Raw genomic sequence first — 26,296 nt, forward strand, 5'->3', positions numbered from 1 at the left:
CACACTGGTGCCTCATGTCAAAGTTGTCATTTACTACTACCCCCAAGTCCTTCTCCTCAGGACTGCTCACAATCCTTTCTTCCCCCAGCCTGTATCTGTGCCAACCCAGGTGCAGGACCTTGCACTTGGCCTTGCTGAACTGCACAAGGTTGGCATTGGCCCATCTCTCCAGCCTGTCAAGGTCCCTCTGGATGGCAACCCTTCCCTCTAGGGTGTCAACTACTTCATACAGCTTGGTATCATCAGCAAACTTCCTGAGGATACACTCAATCCCACTGCCCATGTCTCAAAGACACTGAACAGCACTGGTCCCAGTACTGACCCCTGAGAAATGCCACTCTTCACTTCTCTCCACTCGGACCCTGAACCATTGACCACAACTCTCTGGGTGGGGCCATCCAGCCAATTACTTATCCACTGAGTGGTCCACCTGTCAAATCCATGTCTTCTCTTGCAGACCAGGATGTCATTTAGGACAGTGTCAAATGCTTTGCACAAATCCAGATAGATGCCATCGGTTGTTCTGCCATAATCCACCATCTCTGTAGCCTTGTCATAGAAGATCACCAAACTGGTCAGGCATGATTTGCCCTTACTGAACCAAATAATCCTTACCCTGGAGTCTCTTATCAGGTTTATAGCACAGGAAGTTACTGGGAGTCCATTGTATAAAATATTTTAAAATTAAAGCAAAAGTTTTATGTAAAATTAATAACCACATTCCTATTGTAAAATATTTCTCAACACAAAGCAAAAGAGAAAGAGAAATGCTGAGACCAGTTAGTAAAAAAGAAACGTGTAAGCTCCAACAGTTTGAAATATCTTCCTTTTCTTTTGGATGTACAGTTAGGAATTTTTTCCTCCTCTCTTCCTCCCAGGTTGGAAAACTGAATTTTCCTCCATTCATTGTCTGCAAGCATTCAAGAGTTTTTTTTCTTACCTTTGTTCCTCTAATGCAAATCCTTGGGTTAATTTGAAATGGCCCATCCCTGAAAGAAGCAAACCTGGATACCTTCTTCGAAGCTAAGACAAACTGGGTAAGCTGGTACACCCCAACTTATTATAAAGCCCTATGCTCACTATAATGCATTTTGTGCTACCTGAGAGGAAACACCGCGGACAGTGTGAACAACACCACGGTGGGGAAGGGCAGTGTCCTGCCCACCACCCCAGGAGAGGATCACCACTGGTTAATTGTGCAGACTGATAGAAAATTTCACGGTGTGATTTTGTTTTTCTTCCTTTGTTATGTATCTCATTGTTTATTGATTTTGCTAAAGGAGGATTTTTCTGTCACTGTAGGTACTCTCAATGACTAACACGGACAACCTTAACCAGGTGGTGGCAAAGAGCTGAGGGGGAATTTCATTCTACCTGGCACTGTGCAGAGTGACAGAATTTGCAGGCATATCGAGGCCATGGGTAGAGGACATCCTTAAGATATGGAAAAGGCTGAGGATCACGGTCCTAAAAGGAGTGGAATCTTGAATCCTAAACAGGACCTCTAGTGCCACTAAAGAAGAAGAAAATACATAGAATAAATAAGATTTTCACTTATAATTGGAAATTCACTGGCCAAAAATATTTTACGATGGTTGTTTCAGTAGGCTGTCATTTCCTGTACAGCTGTTTGCAGTTAAATGCCATTTCATGGTGGATAAACCATTACCAGCTGTAGAGTACCAGTAACTTACGCAGTAAACATTAAAGCTGACAAGTTTGTGTCTGTTCCAAACTGGATTTCCAATCTTTGTCACATACAAGAAGGAAATGAGGGAGACAACATTTCGTCCCAATCTTCCTGAGGTTCTCCATACCCATGAATTCAGAAAACCAAAAGCACACTTGTAAGCTGCGTACTCTAAAAATGACTATATAAGATGAGACTAGTAAAGTAAGTGCAGTTTTGAGATTTTCCACTACACAGTTACTGTACATTTATAACAAACTGACCTACCTTACAAAAAAACAAAACCACAATGACGTGACCAACATGAACAGTTTGCATTTGTGGAATATCAGGTTAAAAATCTACCAAAACTAGAGTATCTGAAAACCAAGAGGGCAGCAATTAAAAACCCACAGATTTTATGAGGCCCACCTTACACACACACACAATTTTTTTTAATTAAAATAAAAGCAGGTATATTGTATCATAACAACCTCAACTCTAACCCATGCAAGATTGTTTTAACTTTATTACCTAAGCGTTTTATTTACTAGGAATTTTCTTACATAAGAAACTCTATAAATGGAATATACATTATTTGTTAGTAAAATGTATAAACTTTTTTTAATGACAGCATATAGAATTTCTTGAGAAAAGTTCAGGATGTATGGATACACAGGCATCTTTATTGTGCAGTGTTTATACTTTTGAGAACACAGATAAAAGAACATTTATTTTAAGTCAATGTTAAAAGCTGTTGTGAGGAAATATGTAGTTTTTTGAACTTGAAACAAATAATAAGCTTTTAAAACTCAAGCCATTGTCTCTTGAGCTAAAGGAAGGTATCTGTTGACTCTTGGGTATGGAATAAATACTACTTTTTCATCAAGCTGAAATCAGCCTGCTGAGAGCAACAACACAGGCTGCTTGTGCACACAAAACGTTTGATCCTAATGCTGATGAAGGCAAGGTCAGACATTTGCTATCTTCAAGCCAAAATCCTACATGAAAACCAAACAGATACACATACATATACACACACACACACACACTTAAATTAAAAATACATCATACCAATGCAAAGTATCCACTTTCACCAACTCAAACAAGCACAGAAGCACTGGAGGAGATCACTGATATTTTTTGTCAGACTGTATTATTTTGAAATTACTCCAAATGGAATTCCCGTATTTCTGCAGAAATCTTTTGTAGCACAATCCAGGGCCCATGAAGAAGAAGGGTGCTGGGAACAGTCAGCATGGATGTAGCAAAGGTAACTCAGGCTTGACCAATTCAATTGCCTTTGAAGTTAAAATGAGTAGATTCATGGACGAGTAGATTTGTGGATGAGTAGAAGGAGGTCAGTGGCTGTTACTGATGGCAATTTTAGCAAGAACTTTGGTGCTGGCTCCCACACTATTCTTGTATACAAGCTGGGGTACTACAGTCTGGAAAACCAGATGTGTAAAAACCACTTCCATGGTTAATGGTGACACCCTGTCTGACAGCCAGTGACAAGTGAAGTCGCCACCCTGGGGCCTGTCACATTTAATTTCTTCACTGATGACATGAAGGAAGGGACAAGATGTGCTCTTGTCAATTTGCAAATGACATCAGAGTGGGGGATGCAGCTGATGTGGCAGAGTGCGTGCTCCAACAAAGCCCAGACCACTGTGTGTATTTTATACAGTGACATGCTACTGAAGGTCAAATGTAGCATGAAAAATTTTCACATGGAAAATGAAGAAATATCCACGGAAACTCAAAGACAAGCTTGCCAGGCAGAGACACTAGTCATGACTCAAGGTTCGATCCACTGAATTCTAAACAAAGTCACAGCAAGAACTCCCTGCTCCAAGTGCCTATCAACAAAAGCTTGAAAAGAATAAGAACTTTTGGGGGCTAGAAAGTGTCTCAAACAGCCCAGAATTAGGGATTTTATGAATTGTTGGGATGTTTTTAAAAACATTTTCTTTTTTTTCTGGAAGGCAACTGTGCAAATCCAAATGCCAGAGGACAAAACCAGCACTTCACAAAGCATAATGCTTCCTGAGAGAGGCTGCTGCTTCTTCCAAACATAATTAGGTTTTTTCATACTTCATCAATTCCTTAGTATAATAGTTGTTCCTTCTTTTGTGGGAAGGGCTGTTAGCTACTAGTAAAAGGGGAACTTAGTACTACTGTAAAAAGATAGAGTGAAAGAGTTGGTCTTTCAGGTGTGAAAAATCAGGTTTTTCCCTGACTTAGATGCCCAAAACCTCCAGTCAACATAATTCAGCAACTACCAAGTGGAAAATGACAACTAGAAATGTAAACATAGCATCAAAGTAACAACATGACTACTCTCTTAAGTCTTTTCATATTATACATTTAAGCCATTTCAATCTTTTGCATTTACATCATGCTATTTTACATTTTCTAGAAATCCAGACTTTCTATAAATCCATTTTCCACATTTTCTGTAAATCCAGACTTTAAATGACACAGAGCACATTGTGTATCTAAGCTGTATCTTAGAAACCCCCATTAATTCAAGTATCTTGGAATTAACATTGCATAGCAGCAAAAAAAAAAAAAAAAAGAAAGAAACTGTTAAAAATCCTGCTTTACCATTAAACTTTTGAACTCACTCTGTCAAATTCCTTTGCAGATAAATAGAATTATTTTTGGCCAAGTGATCAAAGTTTGCATTTCATCAGGATTAATGAATATAAGGAAATTATAGAAATAGAATCAGAATCATCTCATCAAGTGAATCACTGGAACACCTGACACCTCATTATTTTACGGAAAGGGAAAACAGCTGAAAAGTTGTTTGAGGTAAACATACAATTCTACTCTAAAAAAATATTCTTAAATTATACCACTTAGTCATCTTCTGCATGGCAATGCTTCCTTGCTGATTGCTTTATTGATTGGAAGCAAAACTTATAGAAAGGTATGTCCTAAGACATACATGGGACCACAGAGCAAAAGAGCTCTCTGGAATTCAATTTATATCCCCTGCTTCACTCTATTGTGGTGAAATGGAGCATCTGCAAACACATTAAAACTATCGTAAGCAGGCAATTTATGAGCCTGGACCATGTATCCTTTCCTAGTGAAAGGTGTACAGTATTTAGAAAAGGAAATTAAAACACTTTAATTGACACTGAACTTTGAAACTTTACAACACCAGACAGGGGTGTCACACCATAGGGAGCTGGGAATAAATTAAATAAATCAGCCTTGTCCTATGGTTTTATAACAATTTTGTTCAGGGGGCTGACTTTGTGATTTCTTTGCAGGAAACAGATTATTCGCAGCAGCCACAAGTTGCCCAAAATAGTAACACGCACAAGACACCTAAACAGAGATTATGATATTAAAAACTAGCAAGTATAGAAATAAAAGGGCAAAGAGAGAAAGGTTTTTACACACATGAAGGACTAGCAATCTCTGTTGCTCAGGGGAACATAAGCGACATACGTGCTACTACTCTCCTTATCTTGGTTAGCCAGGACCTCCCAAACGCATGGACCTTCCCCTGCCTATTCTGCCAGAAGAAATACAATGTCACACATCTGCACTTCCCAGGCTACCACCTCCTATTGCTTTCCCCGAGTTTCCTGTCTTCACATGTAAATCAGTGTGAATCAACTTTTCTCAAGTGTGAATCAATGCGAACCAGCACGCCATGGGCTACATTGCATACCTGGAGCCTTCCCTACATTCAACAAAAAAAAACCTATAAAAAATCTGGGCTTGAAGATTTTTTCTTTGCCTATTTTTTTGCAAGATGCCTTCTCCAAGAAATCCAAGTATCTCAGAACTCAGAACAGTCAGTAAAACAGTCAACTGCATTTTAACTAACTAGTCCTTTGAAATTCAGAAAGAGAAAAAGAAAGCATTCACAGGAGCATTAGTTCTTATTCCTTTACCCAACTCTATTCTATTCAACTTCCAAACTACTTCCAATCAACTGATTAATGTGCACAATACAATTAGGTGCTACATAAATATTTAAATATATTAAACTTAACGTAAGGAATTGCATAGTCCTTCAGCTACTTGGTAGACTATCTTCATGCCCAGTGCCTCTAAATATCTTAAACACTCCTCTATTTATTTCATTACTTTCATTGAACATGACAACTGTATTGTTGATTTTAAAAAATATATCTGTCCTTTACTTTAATATTCTCCCTAACATTTCCAAGGAACAACCTTTCATTTTCAACATTTATGGCTTCCACATATGTTAAGAATGAATTTTGTTAAATGTCCTAGAGCCAGAATGAATCCTACCTCCTTATTTACCAGAAACTACTAGATAGCTAAAATAATGAAGTCACAGAGATATCAGTACAGATTAAACACAAAACTATCCTAGCAACTTTGTAAGACACTTTAAACTTACAATCTCTTTGCAAATTAACACTGTTAATTTTACAACTCTGTGGCAATGGCAAAATAGGAGCAGTAACCCTAATAGATACTTTTTCCATGAGCTTTTATGCAAACCATGTCTAAGCACTACTTTTCCATTTTATTATTGAAAAAAATTAAGGCACTGCCAATCTCAATGACAGCAGCAGCAGCACCATGTAATTCCTAACACACTTCATCTGCTGCAGGTGCTATAGCCTCTTATCTTAGTAGAGAAAATGCTGTAAGATGAAGCCCTCAAAATGTGAGTCAACAGTACTATTTTTTAAACATAAAACTGATGTATAAAGATGCAACACTGACTAAAGCTTAATTCAAGTATTCAATTCTGCTCTGTATACAGAGAAATTACATTACTGTACCAAAAAGACACTAATGCAACAATATCATTTCCGTTCCATTCAGGCAACAAAAATAACAAGGTGAAAAACCACACCTGGTATCTACCAGACAACTGACAGATGAAGCGTACAGTGCTGAAGCCATCTGTGGTGAAACATCTGCAGTAAGAGAGGAGCTATAGCCACAGATGCTTGGCAGTAAGTGCCCAGGAAGCCCGAGGCTGTGCACCACACCGAGGTACAGAGATTTTTATGACTCCTTAGCTCCCTACGAACACCTGGCCCCACCATTACAAAAAACAGCAGGGGACCACTTTGTACTTCATAGTGTGAATGATGTTACTAGTGATCCTACAATTGTAGCTGGACTACTTATACTTCTAAAATGTTACAACAGAAATAAAGGCTCATCTGATCAGCAAATATGCTAAGCAAACCTCAACTTCTACCTAGAAGTTCAACTGATTCATAGAGAGACAGCCCACAGATGCCAGAGACCTGATGGTCCTCAGTCAAAAAAGTATAATCTATTCTTTAGCAGCAGTGTAATGAAAAGGTTAATTTTAAAAAATTAACAGTATGTCTTTCTTTTCTAGTGTTGCCTATTTTTTTCTCCCCAGCTGTTAGTGGAATAGGATAAACTCAAAGTTCAAATACAGCTCGTCTCTATGCAGGCCATAGCCACGTGAAATCTGTGCAACACCCATCTCTCTTCGTTGCGCTTGACAATGCAAACGTTCATTGCATCCACACCCCACAGAAGCAGCTTCTCCCACACTCTTGGCCAAACTCAGGAACATTTAAAACTCTACTAAACACCAAACTGATGTAATTTCCTTTTCTTGTACTTGTCTGTTTTTTTCCAGCTGTACCAACTCTCTTCCGCTTCCACAGGCAGTCAGAAATGACAGATAAGGGAATGCAAAGAAATGGAGTGTGAATGTAAAAGGAAATATAATTGGTTCAAGAGCTTCTACTGTCTTTAATTTTGTACAGTCATTTACAGCTGTCTAAAGACTGTGAAACACTGGCACCCAAGTGAGTTAGTAGGCAATTAAGATTTTGTACTCTTTCACAATTATTCTGCACCAATGTAAACTACTGGATATGGTACGAGAAAGCAGAGACACACTGAGGACTCTGGCTTGAAGACCATGTCACTCTGCTGAGGAGGATGCTGCTTTTCCCTGATGTCTTCATAACTCAGTCACGGAAGATGCTGAACACTTAGATCTGAATCCAGCAGATGTGCTTAAGTGCTTACTGAACATTGCCAGCTCCTGCATGTAAATACTTTCCTTATTTGTAGCAGGGCATTTTGTAGGCAGGGAAAGCAAGGCCTCAGACACAGGCAGGCTCAGCACAATACTACTCAGTAAGCCTGCTGTTCAGCCAAACACTGCATGTTTTGACCTTAAAACTGGAAACATGTAAAATAATAATATCGGGCAAGCTAGCATGAAATTCTGCATTAATAAAACTAAAAGCAAGTCAAGGTAAATGGAGAGTTATTTTAGAAGCTAAAATTGCCTGTGGCACCTAATGCCTACATGTATTTGCTAATGAAATGCTAACTTTTTCCTTAGGTCACAGACTTAAGTTCAATCCTGTCCATAATTGCTACCAGTTGATTACCAGGCTGTAGCAAACTGAAAGGTGGTTTTACTTTAAAGAGGTATCTAAAACAGCTACCTCCCCTCCTTCAAGCATCAGCATAAAGAGAGGAACTAGGATTGGCAAATGGAAGTTTAATTATCCCCCAGTCTTCAGCATGGGTCACTGTAAGAAGGGGTGGACTGGGGAATGCAACAAAGGTAGGAAAACTGTACAGAATGGCTGTAATGGCACAAGTTGGTGCAGAGATGTAGGTGGTCAGATAACATTAACTTATATTTGAAATAATTTTTAAAAAAATGTTTATAAATATTCACGTTTTAATTTTCTTCAGAGATATCTAGCAGCACATTCTATTGTTTTTTTTTAAAATCAGATTAAAACATAGGAACACCGTATTTCTGTTTGTTATTCATTTTCAGGCTTTGATTTAGCAAAATATGCTTAGTACATTTAAGAGACTGAACAAAGCAGGAGAGTAATTTTTTAATTAGTTTGCACTGAGTGAAAAATTAAAAGAACTTGAATTGTGTAGAGGAAAGTAGAGCCTTAAGTCTACGCATACATTTAAGAAGTATGCATTAGTGCTGCAGTTCACAAATTAATTGCATTAACTGTAACTGTCTAAATGCAAAATACGTCTTTTCTAAGCAAACGTTTCTTCTGTCTTAATTTAATCTAATAAATTCTTTAAGGGTACCAGCGGGACCATCCTCACAAATTGCCAGGACAGGGCTTGTTTGTTTGCCTCTCATGACAACACATCCCAAAATACAGAGCATATTTCAACTTGTTATTCTCCAAGTCGTCTGCCAAACTGCAGATGAATTGTAAACATAAAGAACATGTTAAGCCTATTCAAGCCTATGAAAAAAAAATACAACTCAACAAAAAAAATAATCAAGTCTTGCACAGTAAACTCTGCTATAATTTCCTGATGTAGGTCAAAACTCAGCAGGAAATCACATTGTCTATTTTTATCCCAGTTCACTGGAAGTGCTTTACCTTTCTGTTTTCTTGATAAGCACAGCCCTGAAGATTTGCTCCTGGGGAGTTTTCTCTTTTTCATCAGTCAGTTGCACGAAAGGGTGGACAGCAGCCAAGACGAAGCCCTGCTGGTACAATTCTTGCAGCTGAGCTGGAAGATCATGCAAGGAGGAAAGCTTGATTGCAGATGATCCTGGCAGCTCAGCTGGAAGCAAAAAAATAATTGATCAATAATCCTACACCAGACTATAATGTTTTTTAAAATCCAGGCTCTTCAGAGTCAAGCAAGCTTCACACTGATCTACAATATTAACACAAAAACTGACCTTTCCTGAGGCCCGTTTTGTATTTCAGATTTTAGGCAGGCAGTCTTGGCAAAGGACTTGTATCACACAAGAGACTCGTGTAATTAAACAAGAAGTTAGATACATTAAAATGCCAAATTCACTACATAGCCTGGTAGAGATGAAGCTGAGGATTTAATGAAAAAAAGGCAGTCAGTTAAAAGATATTCTGTTTTAGTAGTCATCATATTAATGCAAGTTGAGAAGAGCAAGTCATGAGTCAAAATTATAAAACAAAGGAAAGGGGATAGTCAATGAAGGTAGAACATGCCAAATTCAAAAGCAATAAACAGAAGCATCCACCTACACAAAAGCTGGTTTATCAGACAAAGAGATCAGTAATGTAAAATGCTGCTCAGATCAAATATATACCGATATGCCTAAAGAGTACTTTGTAGGTATATTAGTAACAAGAACGCTAAGAGCAATGCATACCTGTACTGATGAGACCCCTTCGAATAAACACTAAATCTTATACCTCAGGATTTAAGCAACCTTATACAAATTAGAAATGAGGATGAGACCTAGTGCATGAAAGTAATCCTCCCCAATCTGCTTACTGTGGGGTTTTGTGCCTTCCTGTGAAACATGTTGCTGACTCCTTGTCAGATACTTGACATACACACAGATACTGCAGTTAGTACAGCAATTACCATTATTTCCATGGAGTCACGCGGGCTTCAAAAGCAAATCCCTAAGTCACCTAAAGCAACCTTCCATTCTCTTTCTCTCTACGTCAGTAATTCTCCAGATGTTTTTCACATCTTATGTAAAAATACATCTTTCTTTCCTGACCTTTGCCTCTTCATTGCCATCTCTCTTGGGAGATATTTATTATTTCATCCCTAACTATGCTAGAACATACAGGGTGATGAGGTGCTGGATGGTTTCCCCTCCTACTGAAACCAATAAGAAGGGGATGTTGCAAGAAACATGATGGAGGTTCCCAGAACCTTGCAGGCCTTTCTCAAAAAAAAAAAAAAAAAGCACTGGAAAACAGTGAAAGACATCAGCTATGCAAAATAAGGTTTCCTTCTACTGGTTTTTTCATCAAACTGTGTAGCTACCCTTTATGAATAATGAAAGAGGTTATAAAAAAGCTAATAAATATTCAAAACCAATAATAAAGAGGAATAATTTAAATAATAATAGAAGAGCTGTGCTTGGTATGCTTTTCCTTCATGTAAGATCACATTGCAGAAGAGGATAATGGAACTTGTTCACTAAAAACTGTAAGATGCAGAATTTTTATTATTTTTACAAATAAAATGAGAAATCTAAGTAACATGTACATTGACAGACAATAGGGCTTTACCTTGTACAACAGCATATAAATCATTTGAGAGTCATAAAAAGAGATGGCACAATGAATAATGCATAATAAACAATAAACCCAAACATTACTAACTGGACCCTACTGGGGATCAAAATAGGAAAACATAGATATTAGAACTACTTTTTCCCCTCTTATGACTCAGAGACACCAAAAATTTTAGACAATGCTGCAAATAATTTAATTAAAAGAATATGAAAGCCAGAACACCTTTCTAACCAAGGTTTTACTTGAATACAATGAAATAACTGGTAATTCATAGTAATTCTGGTAATAGTGCTCCAATTTTTAACAATAATCTATGAAAACTGGTGTTTGCCTTGCATATGAATCTAGTATCTGGATTCTTCTAAGGATGCCTTGGTAAAAGTAGTAGAAAGTCTAGTCATTAAATGGGAGAGTCATTGCTTTCTCCTAAAAGCTAAACACAGGGGAAAGTGTGAAAATGCATGTAATTGGAGCCTTGGGATGATTAAGAAAGGTCATAGAAAATAGAGCTGGGAGGGATCATCCAGCTAGCCCATCCTATGACCTAGAGGCGGGATTAGTTCTAGTTTAGCTATTTCTCACAGTTTTTCTCATCTCTTTTTAAAAACCTTTTGTAATGGAGATTCGACAAGCCTCACAAATCATGTTTCGATACTTCCCTATTCTTACTATTCAAAGCCTTTTCCTAGCACCTAGTCTAAATTTTCTTCTCTGAAATTCAAGAATGACTTCCTTACTAGAATATTTACTTTCTGCATCAGCTTTTTACAATTCCTAATACCTGTCACACCTTCTTTAGACTACATAAAATCAGTCCTCCAATGATTCCTGTTTCCTTGTCTTTTCTAGACTTCTAATTAATTTTTTATGAAATCTCCCGATTCTGTTCAATTGGTCCACACCTTTCTTCAAGTATAGTACCTAAGCCTCATCACAGTGACCCAAGCACAAGCTTAATTCCTTCCAGAATGGAAAAGCTCTTTCACACTCATTATACATCTCAGTCAGTTTACATGTCAGTTTACAATATTCAGGGGGAAAAAAAAAAAAAAAAAGCAATTATTTTCCCCACAACTAACAGCAGTCAAACGTTCCTGCCCTTGGGGAATGTTAGTGTTTTTTCTTCAGTTTTGAAGGGCCATTCTGGATTCTGACCTTCACACTATGAACATGACTTCTCAGATTGGCAAACCTGAGAAAACACACTCAGCAATCTACTGCTGGAATACTTAATGAAAATAGTGAATTTTAACATACACTGGACAGACCTGTTTTAAGCCTTACAGTTAATAGATCTTTTCAGTTTTAGGCTGAACTATTGCTCATTTCTCCTTGGACCAGAGATGTTTCAAAAAGAAAAGACAGTTCCTGTTACAGGAACTGACACCCACAAGGTCTACATGAATTTCCTGCATCTACAGACTTGTGCTGTGCATTCTTGTTCCTCTCCCACAGACAAACTGGTTTGTGTGATGCAGATTCCTCCCCAGAAATCCCTGCTACTCATCAACCTCTAGATATTTTATACCTAAGCTATTTGTTCCAGATCTTTCTGGCCATTAAGTAGGCTAACAACCATAAAATTCTCTTTAAAAGCAGGTTGAAAAAGGACAACACACTTTCCTGGAGAGTTGCATTTATTCCTCAACAGTCTTCAAACTTAAATAAGATTTAAATTATTTGTTCACCTAATTCCTCTATAGTGTTTACCTGTAGGTTTAACCTACCTGAAAATACTTAATTTATTAAACCAGTTGGTGATCTAGTCTTTCCTTACTTTACCTCAGAAAAATGCTACCATTTTCAGAAAACCTTACATGGCTTTGAATAAAATCCATTACAGCTTTTGTTTTAATTATTGAAGAAAAAATTCTTACTGTGCCACTTTTGAAAGAAAAAAACAAAATTGTATACAACAGGGACTTATGTAAGGTAAAAGAGCAAATGAAAAAAACCTTGTACAACTCCAGTTCTTACTACAAGCCTCTATTTTGCCAAAAGATAAAGTTGATTTAGCAGCCTCTGTGTTTGCGCTGCAATGCAGTTAGCTCCAAGTTCTATATTCTGCTCCATGTCTCCTTGCATTTTGTTGTACTTCACAACCTGACCTCAAAAGATTCCTTTGTTTACTCTGTCTACATCTAGATGTGTGTAAGAAACTTGTAAATGACAGATGCTGTGTTTTCCAATTTTGCTAAGGCTGAAAGTGGAAATAGAAGTGAGGGCTGCTTCTGGAACCGATTACCAGGCAAATTAGTTTGTTGCCTAACTGATAATTGAAGCTGAAAACACTTCCAGCAATGCTCAGATGCGTACAGAAAACTACAGCTTCAAAAAGAGAGGAAAGGTTGTGTTGCACAGCAGATATCTGTAAGGTTACTTTCCTGGGGACTTGTGCATTCTTTGCTGCTAATGGAAAAACCTGACCAAACACTCATGCTGTCCCCATCTTGCCACAGAAAAATCAATAAAAGGATTGAGTTGACATAAAAATCTACAGGTTGAGTAATGTCTATTTGAAAGGAGTGATCTCTGTGGCTTCAAAAAGCAATTTATGGGAAACAGAGGAAGGTGGTGCAATCTGTCACCAAGATCCTGAGGGACTGAGAAATACAGCTGGGGAGACAGGTACTGAAGAGACCTAGTTGCTCCTGTGTTAAGGAGCTCCTCTTTCCCTCCTGATGGATCATCCAGGGCTACTACCACAGAGATCAAACAGCCACCAACCAGCTTCAAACAGAAGCATCTCATATGACCTCTGACAATTGCGCTATGGTCCATGCCAAAAAGGTAGATGTATACTGATCAAATATTAAGAGAAAAGAGAGTTACAGCAACTGTCTAGCACAAGTAGGCAAATTTTTCTATTTTAAAACAATAGTTTTGGGTACCTTTGAGATGCTATAAGCCAACAGTTTCAAATCAGAAAGGTTTATGCTTTATAAAATAAAGCATGGATTCACCAGTTAGCCCATGCTTAATAATGACAATCATCAACTAAAGTACACCTTCATATGATACATACTCAACAGATTCAGATGATTTTAACTCTGTTCTATACAATAAGCAGCACTTTTCCCTTCCTGGTGGTTATATTTATGACTAAGCTAAAACAAAATTATTTGTTTTAAATTTCTTTCTACTTGAAAAATAAAATGTTAAATGCCAAAATGGCATTTAATTTCTCTTTAATTAAATGGTCAAGTTCAAAGTCAAATTTTCTTCTTAGTTTCTACTGCTTATCCTTAACACTTTACTAAAAAGGACAAGCATACAGTTCTACTCTAAATTTCCACTATCCTGTGTTAGGCATTTACTTAGTTGGCTTACTCCAACAAAACAAATTAAGTGTTAGGATTTTTTAGACTTCATTTTTTAATATGTTTTCCTGATTAAGCTTTTACACCCTTATTCCAGTCACAGTTAAAAACTGATGGAGCCCTTAATAACAGTTCATATTACACATTAAAATGTTCAACAAAAAATACTGGATGCCTTTTAACTAATTTCTGTTCACTTTTAAAGTGTTAACGTTCATTGGCATTTTCAAAGTAACATGCCTCAATTTATTATGAAACACTAAATAAACCTTTTTTCCTTTGCATTAAAACAAACAAAGATCAATTGGTGTGTACATAGACCATACACACTCTCTACCTGTCCTGGGTACAGAAAAAATAATTTTGCACCAGTCTGTGCCCAAATGTGGTGTACAAATGGAGTATGAAACTAAGATAAGGAAGACCAGCAAACTCAACAGACCCTTACAATTAAGTGATGCAGCAACTCCATTCCCTGGTAGCTGCAAGCATAATGCTCCTATTTCACAGAATCATAGCATGGTTTGGGTTGGAAAGGACCTTTAAAGGTCATCTAGTCCAACCTGCAATGAGCAGGGAAAACATCAACTAGATCATGCTGTTCAGAGCCCTGTTCAACCTGGCCTTGAATGTTTCCAGGGTGGGGCTTCTACCACCTCTATGGGCAACCTGTGCCAGTATGTCACCATCCTCATCATAAAATAAATGCCTTCCATAAAAACTAGTCTGAATCTATGTGCTTTTAGTTTTAAATCATTACCCCTTCTCCTATCACTACAGGCCCTGCTATAAAGTTTGTCTCCATCTTTATTCTAAGCTCCCTTTAAGTACTGAAAGACCACATTAAGATGTCCCTGGTGCCTCTTCTTCTCCAGGCTGAACAACCCCAACTCTCTCAGCCTCTCCTCACAGGACAGGTGCTCCAGACATCTGATCACTTTCATGGCCCCCTCCTCTGGATACCCTTCAACAGATCTGTCGTTTTTTGTGATGAGGGACCCAGAATAGGGCACAGTACCCAAGGTGGGGTCTCACCAGAGTGCAGTAGGAAAGAACCACCTCACTTGACCTGCTAGCCAAGCTGCCTTTGATGCAGCTCAGGATGCAGTTGGCTTTCCAGGCTGCCAGTACAAATTGCCAGCTCACATCCAGCTTTTCATCAATCCAACTCCTTCTCTGAAGGGCTGCTCTCACTCTAGTCATCCCCCATCATGTGCTGGGGGTTGCCTCAACCCAGATGCAGGACCTTGCACTTGGCCTTGTTGAACCTCATTAAGTTCATATGGGTCCACTCCTTGAGTTTGTCCAGATCCCTCTAGATGGCATCCATTCCCTCAGGCGTGTTGACTGCACCACTCAGCTTGGTGTCATCTGCAGACTTGCTGAGGATGCACTCGATCACATGATCTGTGTCATTTGATCAGGACTAACACACATCAGCAGACTCAGAATCTCCAAGAAATACAGTCATAAGTGCTTTCTTTTTCAAAGAGCAGGATGAGGCCATCCCCAAGCCCATGGTCACTCCTGTGAGCCATTCCCACTCAAGACACCCAGAGCCAGCGACCTACAGGATCACGCATGGTCCTCCTCATATCTCCTACTTTCAGCAAACCTTGCAGGTGCAGAGCCACAGCTGCTCTAGGTGACTCACAGAAAGGGCAATATCCTTGCATTTCATCCCTAGGAGAGCTCAGAGCTTATGGAGCCCTCCTCAGTAAAGGGAGGTGGCCAAAAGAATGGCCACAAAGGCAACAGTAGCACAGCTGTCTCTCTCCCCACTGTGGACTCAAAGGCAGGTAGTTGCCCCTGAGCAGGGTTTTGCCTGTGAGACAGAAAGGAGCAAACATTCAGGCACACTACATGCTTAGTCACTTCTATTCATTACTTCCACACAACTCCCTAGCCAGCATACATTTTTTGCTGCTGTCCTTCTAAAACACCCAGATCTGGAACATAGGAGGTTCCGCATAAACATCAGAAAAACATTCTTTACTGTGAGAATCACAGAGCACTGGAACAGGCTGCCCAGAGAGGTTGTGGAGTCTCCTTCACTGGCAACATTCAAAACCTGCCTGGACAAGTTCCTGTGTGGTGTGCTCTAGGTGATCCTGCTCTGGCAGGGGAGTTGGACTAGAGGATCTTTCCAGGTCCCTTCTAACCCCTAAGATTCTGTGATTCTGTGATCTCCCTCCAGCACTCTGCCGAGCATGTAGAAGACAACTGAAAGAATCTGGATAGTGGCCAGGTGTTAGTATTTATGGCCCCTAGCAGATCTAGCTGTGAGCATGTAAGATTAAAACAAGGTACAAGCAAAATTGTGGTCATATGGTAATACAGCCATTACCCCAACACAATCCACTGATGTCCTGCTGGGCTTTATAAGAGATCGGCTAGTTACCTCCCGTCTTTAGTGACCACCTCATGGAAAATGATATTAGCTCATTCTGTTGTGCCTCACACAACCCACCAAGGTGGTCGTAATTGCATGTCTGCAGGAAACTAAAGAGCAACAACGAATGAAGACAATAATGCAGGAAGAGAGAATATCATTGAGCACGTGCATGAGCAGACACATAAATCTGGCCCAAGTCCAGAAAATTTCCCATGCTTTCTCACAGGGAACTTTCCGAGCATGTTTATGATTGTTTATAACAGTCTTGATCATTCTGTAGAATGTCAAAGCAAGCATGCTTCCTCTATTTAGTGAGAGGATTGCTGTTTCTTAATTCAGTATTAATTCCTTTCCAGCCACTTTAATTTAATTTAAATAAATCAAATCTACAGCAGTCTAAGTACTAGCAGAGCAAAACACTGTCTTTGCATTAGGACCAGTTAAAAAAAAAAAAAAAAAAGGGCAACTAGAAAGTTTACTGTCAGAAAATGCAGTTTCACCTACATTAAAACATTTTGGAGGAACATGTCAAGTGCAGCAAAGATTTTCATTAGGATAATGTCCAGAAGTTTGAATTAAAGTAATGTATTAATGTTTTACATGATCAAAGTGGTTAAACGAGTACATTTTTTCAGTGGTTCTGGGAATTTCCACTCTACTGGGAATTTGGGAATTACCTTCTATTTCTGGAATTCTGATTTATTGACAAAAGGTGCAATCACAGTGACAGAACATGCAAGCTCATTTAGGATACACAAACAAACCAGTGCTGCTCCAAGCAGCTGGTTTCTGCAAGCTGAATGCTGACTCCTACGTGAAGGACCATCCTGTCAGGTCTCATTTTGTTATGCCAAAGTCCTTGAGTTTATCTGTGCCGGCCCTCAGGGTTGAATGGTGCCTCAGCTTCTTGCAGAGAGGTGGGTGAACATCAAAATTAACTTAGAAGGTGCAGGGTAAAAATCTACTGTAGCATGTTGGCTTTCATCTAATGATGCAGCCCAGACTGGAAAAGACACCCTCTCTATACTATAAATAAGAAAGAATCCAGATCATCATCCTTTCCAACAATTAGAGTAATGATTTAGCCTCACCAGGCCTTAGAGAGTGGAAAGCAAACTGTTAGTTGAATTTTATCAAAACACTTATTGATCAATTCTAGGAGAACATTTTTATTTCCAATCAGTGTCAATATCAAACAAAAAAATCTTAAGGCATCTATTACACATTTTCATTATTTGTTACAAACACTCTCTTCTATGCCGCACAAATTGTTTTCATGGCAAAATGACGCAGTCACGTTACTCTCACTTTTCACTTTTTTTTCTTTCTCACTTTTTCATTTCTCTCACTTTTCTCAACTATTCTTTCCTCATTTAACCCATGAACAGCTTATTGTTGAGGACAACAATAAAAACCTAAAATCAGAGATTCTAAAAAGTGAGAATCAGAGTACTTCCAACGAAAATAAAGGTAAACCCACTAATAATGTAAGTGAAAGAACTGAAAGCAGTAAACAGACTTCCAGCAAGTTCTATAAGGAATTCCAAATAACTGTTTCTGAACTAAAACCTACCAAACAAATTCTAAATCAGTGTGACTAACCTAGCAAAAAACGTGGTGCTTCTGACACTATCATACTGTTTTAATTAACTGACACACACTAATGCTACAATTTAAGGAGTTATAAGATCAAGCTTGTGGAGTAATGATACAAGCTGTACTATAATCTGTTTTCCTTTCTAATAGAGCTTTAGCTTCCATGAGGTGTATAAGGGTTCCTTAATTTTGAAGGCAAGGCAGACAGTTTGAGTGCATTACTGTTCAGGCCATTGGCAGAGGCAAGAGTCTGGATGTTAATATTTCACTCTGCTTTTCGGTTATGCTAAATTTCTCTCAATCTTCAAGGCAAATAAAATACACGTTCCCATCAAAAAAAGAAAGAATGAATATGCAGGAGAAATGAGGACTTTAAATTAAGGTTGACTGTTCAACAATATCCTCGTGTTTACTTTCAGTGAAAGTGATATAATGGAACTTAAAAACATTCAAAAGCAATGTACAGTACTTCAAGAAGGTAAAGAGGGGGGAAAAAAAAACACAGAAAGTGTGAAATTGCACATATACCTTTTAAAAGTATATATATATAAATACATGTATATAGATATGGGTATATGTGTGTATGCATACTTATATTTGTGCATATATGTATACGTACACACACAGACATACAACAACATCCTTTTTTTTCCTTTAGGAAATAGATATGTGTATTAGTCAAATCAAGAAAGTACTAAGATAACTCATAGACACAATGAGATTAGACTACTTATTCTAATAAACTGTGTTGTCTAATCTCATTGCATCTTTGAGTTACCTTGTTTGTTGTCCAGTCAAAATTTAATTTTTGTATCCTGCAAGTATAAGATAAATATCTTAAGAACTGGGTAAGTTTGCCACAAACATGCTGTGACTATACATGGGATGGTTTCATTTTTGGTGTTTCAGAAAAACAAATACCAGGATACCACCTCCGCTAAGTCAAAAAAGCAACCACTAACTAGAAGTTTAGTTACCTAAATAAATCAACAAGCACTTCTTATATGACTGGCAGCTTACATTTATTAGCTTGTGGGCAGAATTATGGAAAATGGGCAAAATTAAGACCACCTACTAAACACAAGAAGGGTTGATGATTGTGCAAAAAGCAAAATGAAAGAAGATTTAAACTATGCACAGAAAAAAAGAACCAAATCCTATTCCTTCCATACTTGTGTAACTCTTTGAAATTGTATTTTCTTACTTGTCCCTCCTACTTTCTTGGTTCTACTTCCTAAAGGATGCAGACCAAACACAGAGATGACAAAGACAGATCATTTACATTTCACAACTCCAAGAAAACTCCAAACATGACTAACCAAAAGGAGGAAGTGTTCAAACTTGGAATGTTTGCATTCACACTTATTTGTATAAGCTCCAAAAGGCAGGTATTACATTGAATTACAGAGAAGAGAAGGGGTTAATTCCAAACTACAGAAAGAGCCAGCATGTTATTTCACATCTATTTCCAACCCACAAAAATAGTTCTGGTTCCCTGCCCTAAAGCCTTTATATACCAAGTTAATCTCCTGACGGCAATACTTAAGCTGCCGAAGTCAAACCCTGAATGCCATTCATTTCAACAGCTTAAGTAGTAGTGAAACGGGACTTCCCATCACTTCCACCAGTGCTGCAACAAGTTATGGCCTCTCACAGCAAGCAGCCAATAATCAAATACTTTAAAAAGGAGGGAAGGAGGAGCTACCCATGGAGAAAAGGAAAAAAAAAAAAAAGTAAAACTTACTGAAGAGATCTTCTGGTATCTTAGAAGCTGGTCACATCATAAAATGTGGAGGGCTGATGCACCTTTATGGCTTTGACCCCTCTCTAGCTAATGAGCTCGCCACTTTTCTTAGCAGTAATACTAACACTAGAGAGCATCACAGCCAACCCTGCAGCTACAGAATTTTCTTATTCTCTCCCTCTCATACTTTTTGCAATATATATATCTCTCTTCTTCCTGGCTCGCTCCTTTTCCCTTTCCTCTTGTCCTCTCCATTATATGCTTTGATGTGCTTTCCATATTTCTGGAAAATTTTCATTTCTGATTTTAGAATTGCAAAATATAACACAGTAACACTGGATTCTTTGCAAATTTTACAATAAGCAAACTTGGACTGCAGTAGAAGAACAATAAAAAGCACAGATAATATCCTCAAAGGAGAAGAAAAAACTGCCTACTCTAATAAGTTCCAAATTATGCAGAATTTATTCTTCTTACCGTATAGTTTTCTAGATGAGAAAAAACTTCATTGAAATGGATTTTGCAGGATTTCTAAGCTTTCCAAATCACTATATCCTATTGTAAATAAAATGCTGCTTCAGCTGACTATTCAAGGAGTTAAAAAGCAGAAAGGGTCTTTTATCAATCTGTGTATTTCTAGTCAAACTAACTGAGAACAACTTTGAGATTACTATTTTATCCTAATCAAGCACAGATGAAAAAATATATTAGGGATTTTTTTCCATATTCACGAGATTGGTAATAAATACACATCTGAATAAAACCTAGTTTCCGAACTGAAAAATGACAAGAGGATTTCAAAACATTTAAAGAAAAGGGAGGAGAAAGAAGGCAACAGCCGTAACTCTGGCTGAATACACACAGAATGATCTGATGCACATTTTTCATGATACACTGAAAACTTATTACAATCAAAGACGTAGCATAACTCAGACAAACAAGAAGAAAAAACTGCCATGGAAGTATTACAATAAAGGGCTTTTTTCCCAAATTCTCAAGATAATTGCTGCATAACATAAGTACATGCCAGAAGAAATAACTGGAAATTAGGGAGAACATTTAGAAGTTTGCATTTTATAAATTCAGCCTTCAACACAAAGTTCTAAATTCACTGACATATCCAATAACCTTCGCAAGAAAGCTTTGCATTTATCAAGATAGCTCTTATTCCCCAAGCCAACCTGTGCAACAGAGAACTGATAGTCTCCAAGGAAACCAAAATCCTTTTAGCAGGTCATGAGTGTATGTATTTAATACATAATACTTTGCATTTTATATATATATATATATAAAGGACAAATAGCTCTATAAATGCTTGAAGGCTTTATTCAAATGTTACCTGCTGGTTTCTGTTTCTTTTCAGTTTAAATTTCTAGTGTTCCACATGCATTTTCCCCTTCTGCTGCAATAGGTGTTTTCATCCTTTCTTTTTAAATCTTATTTAGCATGATACTGTGTGCCAAGTTTAATTTTTTCTTAAAGCTAGAAATTTTAGATTTTTTTTTTTAGATTTTTTCTAATCCTGTCACAGAAGTCCATATATTACCCTACTTGAGATGTTCTCATTTCTTGACTGCATCAACCAATAACATTCTTCTTCTTCAAAAGACAATGGTACATAATTAATATTTTAAAATTGAATAAGTATCATGGTGATTTTCATCTTTTTATCTTTTTCCTGGCTTGAAATATTTTATTTTTTAGATAAAGATAAGAAATTTCCAAATTATGTAAGTTGTTCATTTGGAAGGTAACAAAGTGTAACTTCATGGTGTTCTTTTGGTGTTCCTTTAAATCAAACTCTGTTTAGAAAATCTGATAATTTTTCATAAATATCTGTTAAATTGTTTTCACCTTTACTGGCAAAACTAAATAATTGTTAAAGCAGCTAAAAATGTAACATACATTGTATAACTAAGCAAGCATTGTTACTTGAAAGTATATTCTCAACTGGATTTTGGCCCCAGGTTTGGTTATGTTTGAAAAAGAACGTTGGGTAAGAGAATGCTACATGATGAAATCCAATATAAACAGGAGATATTAATCAGGGCAGAGAAATTAAATTCAGAAGAAAGGAAGATATGACGCACTTGGATTTTTTTTTTTAAACACTTTACCATGTAGCAATTGTAAGATAAATGCTTAGATGGGCACCTACACAAGATCCAGAACACACAACAGCTGTTAGATTATAAAAAGAAGTAATATTGATCCATCTAACTCCATTGAACTTTCTAGTAAAACTCCAAATTTTAAAAAGAAATAAAAAGTAAATTAGATCTATGTTTGCTTGCAATTGTTAGGCCTGCTTGGGGAACTACAATGAAAAACCAAATGCAAAACATCCTCCAGAAAGTATTTACCATTCTTCTCAGCTCTCCTGCCCTACACTTCGGCTTTCTGTTCAGCTGTATTGATAACAGAAATATATTCCCACCACTGCAAACTGTAATACCTTGGTTAGGCTATGTGAATTTCATGTGAAGAGTCTGTGTCTGTACACAAGCAAGATTTGAATTTCACTGTCACAGCAGTTCTCCTGTCACCCTCACAAGATTTGCTGTCAGTGCCCCTGTGAGGCTGTACCTGGGAGAGATCTCAGCTACCCCAAGCATCAAACAGGGTAATTTAGTTGGGACTAAAGTTTTCCTGATATTTGCAGCAAAACAGACTGGAAAGGAGGATCTTGTGATCCAAATCCTCACTGTTTAAAACTGTCACAGGAAACCCTCTCTCTGACGACATACTTAACATGTGAAGCTTTGCATGGAAATGTGTGAAAATACAGGGTGGTAGTAATCCCTATCATGCATTTTCCCAAGTGGTTGCTAAGTAACTTGACATGCCAAAGAGCCATGTATTAACCCATCTATGATTTTAAGACTGATCACATACTAAAACCAATTCTGGAAGATACAAAGCTAGAACCACCAAATGGATCAGTTACTTGGCAACAAATTAGACAATTGTGTCCTTCAGGAATGAGGTAAGGAAGAGTTACAGCTATACCAAAGAAGACCTACTTCACACTTATTAAGTTACTGCATTTGCTTACTCAGTTGGTATACAGATGTGGTTAAAGATCTGATTAAAATCAGTACTAAATAAAACTTTTTTTTGCTGACTTTTTGCTACCTATATCACTACATATAGCACTATTATAAAAACTCCTACTCAAGTTTTTCTCCATTAGCATAGCTAATGAGGAATGATTCCCACTGACAAGGCTTTTGGTCTCCAACCTCACTGCTAACAGAGTCTCAAATTTCCTTTCTTCTCTTTTCTTCCCAGCCTTTAGATTCCTCAGACCGATGACTAACAGCAATTCTATGGCTGTGCTGGAGCAATGCACTGGCTCACTGGCCAATGAAAAAAATGTCTAACAAATTGGCTTGAAATGGTGTGGTTATAATTATTTGGAGGAACAAGACAGACTGTGAGCCTTTCATAACTCTTCTTTCCCTAGGAAATTGGTTCAGAGACGAAACAAAAATCCCATCTCACCTCCACCTCCAAGCCCTCTTAAAATACATATATATATATATATAAATATATATATTTTTCAAAAATAAGGACCTGACTAGAAAATCCTGCAAAAGGTTATTATGGGTACTGCCTTCTGTAACACCTCTAATGGTGTATTTAACAGCGATAAGGCTTTCACAGAAAATTGAAAACTACTAGCAAGCAATAGTGCACCACTGGCACCTAAAAGAAGTATGTCACTGCCAAACACACCACATCACTTTAACTTGGCAAGAACGTTTGATAGAAAGCCAAAGAGTAGTGGAAAAGGCTGTTAAAAGTTAACAAAGCACTTCCCAAAAGTACTGTTTTGTTTTTTTAAGCAAGTCTGCTAGAGCATGGGTGATGAATTAACTAAAGAAAAAAGTTTTTCTTGGCAAAATAACCTTGCTTTTCTGCTTAGAGCAAATTTTCCTGTCACTCTCCAGAATTTGAACTCCTACTCCCTTGTATCAAAAAAATGTGGCCAGTTTCTGTTTTCAAGTGAAGAATTCCCACACAATTATACTGATAGCATGCAAATCTATTGTTGAATATGGGTCATGGGAAAATGGCCACAAATTCAAGCATCATTAGAATGGAATTACCAAAGCCAAATTATAACTTTGTTTTTGTTAATTATTTCACAATAAAAGGCTTGTTGCTGTAGTTTTGTTTGCAGGATATTTATCCAGATGTTTATAAGAAGGCACAATTTCACCTTTATTTCTCAAGAGTAGTTCTGTCAGGAAAAAAGACTGCATCTAAAACACTTACTGGAAATTAAAATGCAAAAAGCAGACACACCTTATCTTTAAAGCTGCCAAAGAATAAGTTAATTAAATTATTATAATCTAATCCCAAAGTAGTAAGTATATGCAATAAAGACCAGATGTCCTGTCCAACAGGGACAGAGTTGTGTCATGGTATGAAGGAGGTAATTAAAAGCATTATGCAGACAATCTTTAGATGCAAGACTTTCTGTACCTCCTAGATAGGATCCCTTTTGGGTTAGTGACATCAAAAAATTAGTTTCATAAACGTACATTCTTACTGATTAAATAATAGGGAAGCAAATAAACAGGTCAATCTCTCAGTTCCCTTTACAAGGAAAACAAAATATGCTTTGTATGCAGCACAGTGGTTTATGCTGATGCATATTTCACAGCCAGCACACAACAACAGAGCTATGTTCACTATTATTCTTGTCAGTCACTGCTAGCACAGGCAACACCTCAGGAGCAACCCTGTGACAGTGTGCAAAACTCAGTGCATTTGCGCCTTGGCTATTACTGTTTTCTCACTTTTCCTAACAACGCTACACAAAGAGAAGTCACAAGCAGCTTCACGTGGCTCTAAGTTCTAATCATATGATAGCTATGGTCAAGACACTTTCACTTCTCTTCATTCCTAACTGTATTCTGCAAAACAAATACTGATTTCTAAGTCATTTTAGGTCAAGAAGGGCCAGATCTGCTACTGGTCATTAATTATCACTGATAAAACAGTCTGAGTTTTCACCAATGGTGAAATGGTTCTGGAAGGGTTCCATGGAAGTATCTGTTGATGAACAGATCAATTTTTTCCCTAAAATTTACTATAATAAAAAAACTAAACAAACAAGAAAGCTGACAAGTAGTGTAAGAGTGCAGCTTGAAAATAAAGTCTTACAATTATGAAGTATTTTATTCAGTGAACACGTGGTGAAGAACAATGAAAATTATCTCTCAGAATATGTACAATTTTATCTATTTGATCATTTGAAAGGCTTCATCAAGGCATTCAACCCAGCTGGAAAAAATCGGGAAGAAGAAGGACTGCAGAGAAAGACAGATGCTGCATCTGAGCTGAGCATTCCTAAGTAAATAAACAAACCAAACCAAAACAAAAAAGCAATTCTGACACCATTCCAAATTTCATGAGACAATAACTTAACAAAAGACCATTTATTCTGTCATCCTCTCTTTGTTCTTTTGTCCTGTGATTTGAGATAAAAGTAGATGCTAAATTTTTTTTGCTTAGTAATAATCTATACAGTAATTGCTTGTGAACTGACCCATGCAATTTAGCACTATTTGTCAATTCTTTTATCACTTGTTATTAAGAAATTCAGGAAACAATTGTTCAAATAAAAAACCACTAACAGAGGGCTTAGCAACTAAGGAGCTACAGCAGCAGATTGCTGTTTATTTGTATTTCACCATTAACCATGTCTTCGCTTATCTCTAACTTTCTTGAAATTCTGGATGTTTATTTGTAAATCTCATCCCTCATTCTCTTTCAGATTTAAGGCCTTTTATCAATTTGTTTGGAAACACATGGCATCTTTAGGACTTCTCACATCCTTGACATCTTTAATTTTTTATGTGCCACATAGTATGCAGGAGTCTCTCTCTCCTCAGAGTAGATGAACTCTTTCAACTCATGACTGTTTAAGAGAGATGGGTAATATTTTTGCAGTTCTTAACTCACCTGATGACTGTCAAGCTTGTCTTTTGCGTGTTGATCAAGAGCTGCAGCTCACAGCAAAGGCTTAATGAGATTCTCTTTCCCTTGAAAGGATTGTTTCTTTCAAGATGAACCTGTAGCTAGTCATGGCAAGTCTCAAGTTGAGACGATGATCATATGGGGGGGAGAAGGAAAGGAAGGAAGCTGAGAGTTCTTTACTATTTAACTAAACAGAGCTCCATTTATATGAAATAAGCAAGGTTTGCAAAAACCAGTTGGCTGGAAAGCCCGACACTTGCAAGACTTTATCACAATGCATGGGGTTACTATTCACCACTAAGAGCCGCAGCAGTTAAGCTACAGCAGCTGAGTAAGCACTGGACTCAGCTTAAATATCTCAATGCCACCTCATGTCTGGGAACCCCCTGACACTGCTGCTGATCCTAAGTTTATCACATAGCACAGTAACAAATAACTTGCAAAAGCATGACTGCACACAAACCAAGAGTTGCGTGTACAAATTATACCACAGAAAGCAAATCGTGATTTCATGCAGCAATTATATTACCTGAACTCCTTTTAAGT

At 37.6% G+C, this 26,296-nt stretch overlaps 1 protein-coding gene across 1 annotated transcript in view; it reads right to left on the minus strand.

Annotated features, from left to right (window-relative positions):
• Positions 1-26,296, minus strand: part of RFTN1 (raftlin, lipid raft linker 1) — an 85,451-nt gene that overhangs the window by 46,952 nt on the left and 12,203 nt on the right. The window contains exon 2 of the mRNA XM_051611223.1: positions 9,058-9,244. Within this exon, the coding sequence (XP_051467183.1) occupies positions 9,058-9,244 (187 nt within the window). The remainder of the gene's footprint in view (positions 1-9,057; positions 9,245-26,296) is intronic.

This window comes from Apus apus, chromosome 2 (genome assembly GCF_020740795.1).
Source record: "Apus apus isolate bApuApu2 chromosome 2, bApuApu2.pri.cur, whole genome shotgun sequence".
Classification (NCBI taxonomy): Eukaryota; Metazoa; Chordata; class Aves; order Apodiformes; family Apodidae; genus Apus; species Apus apus.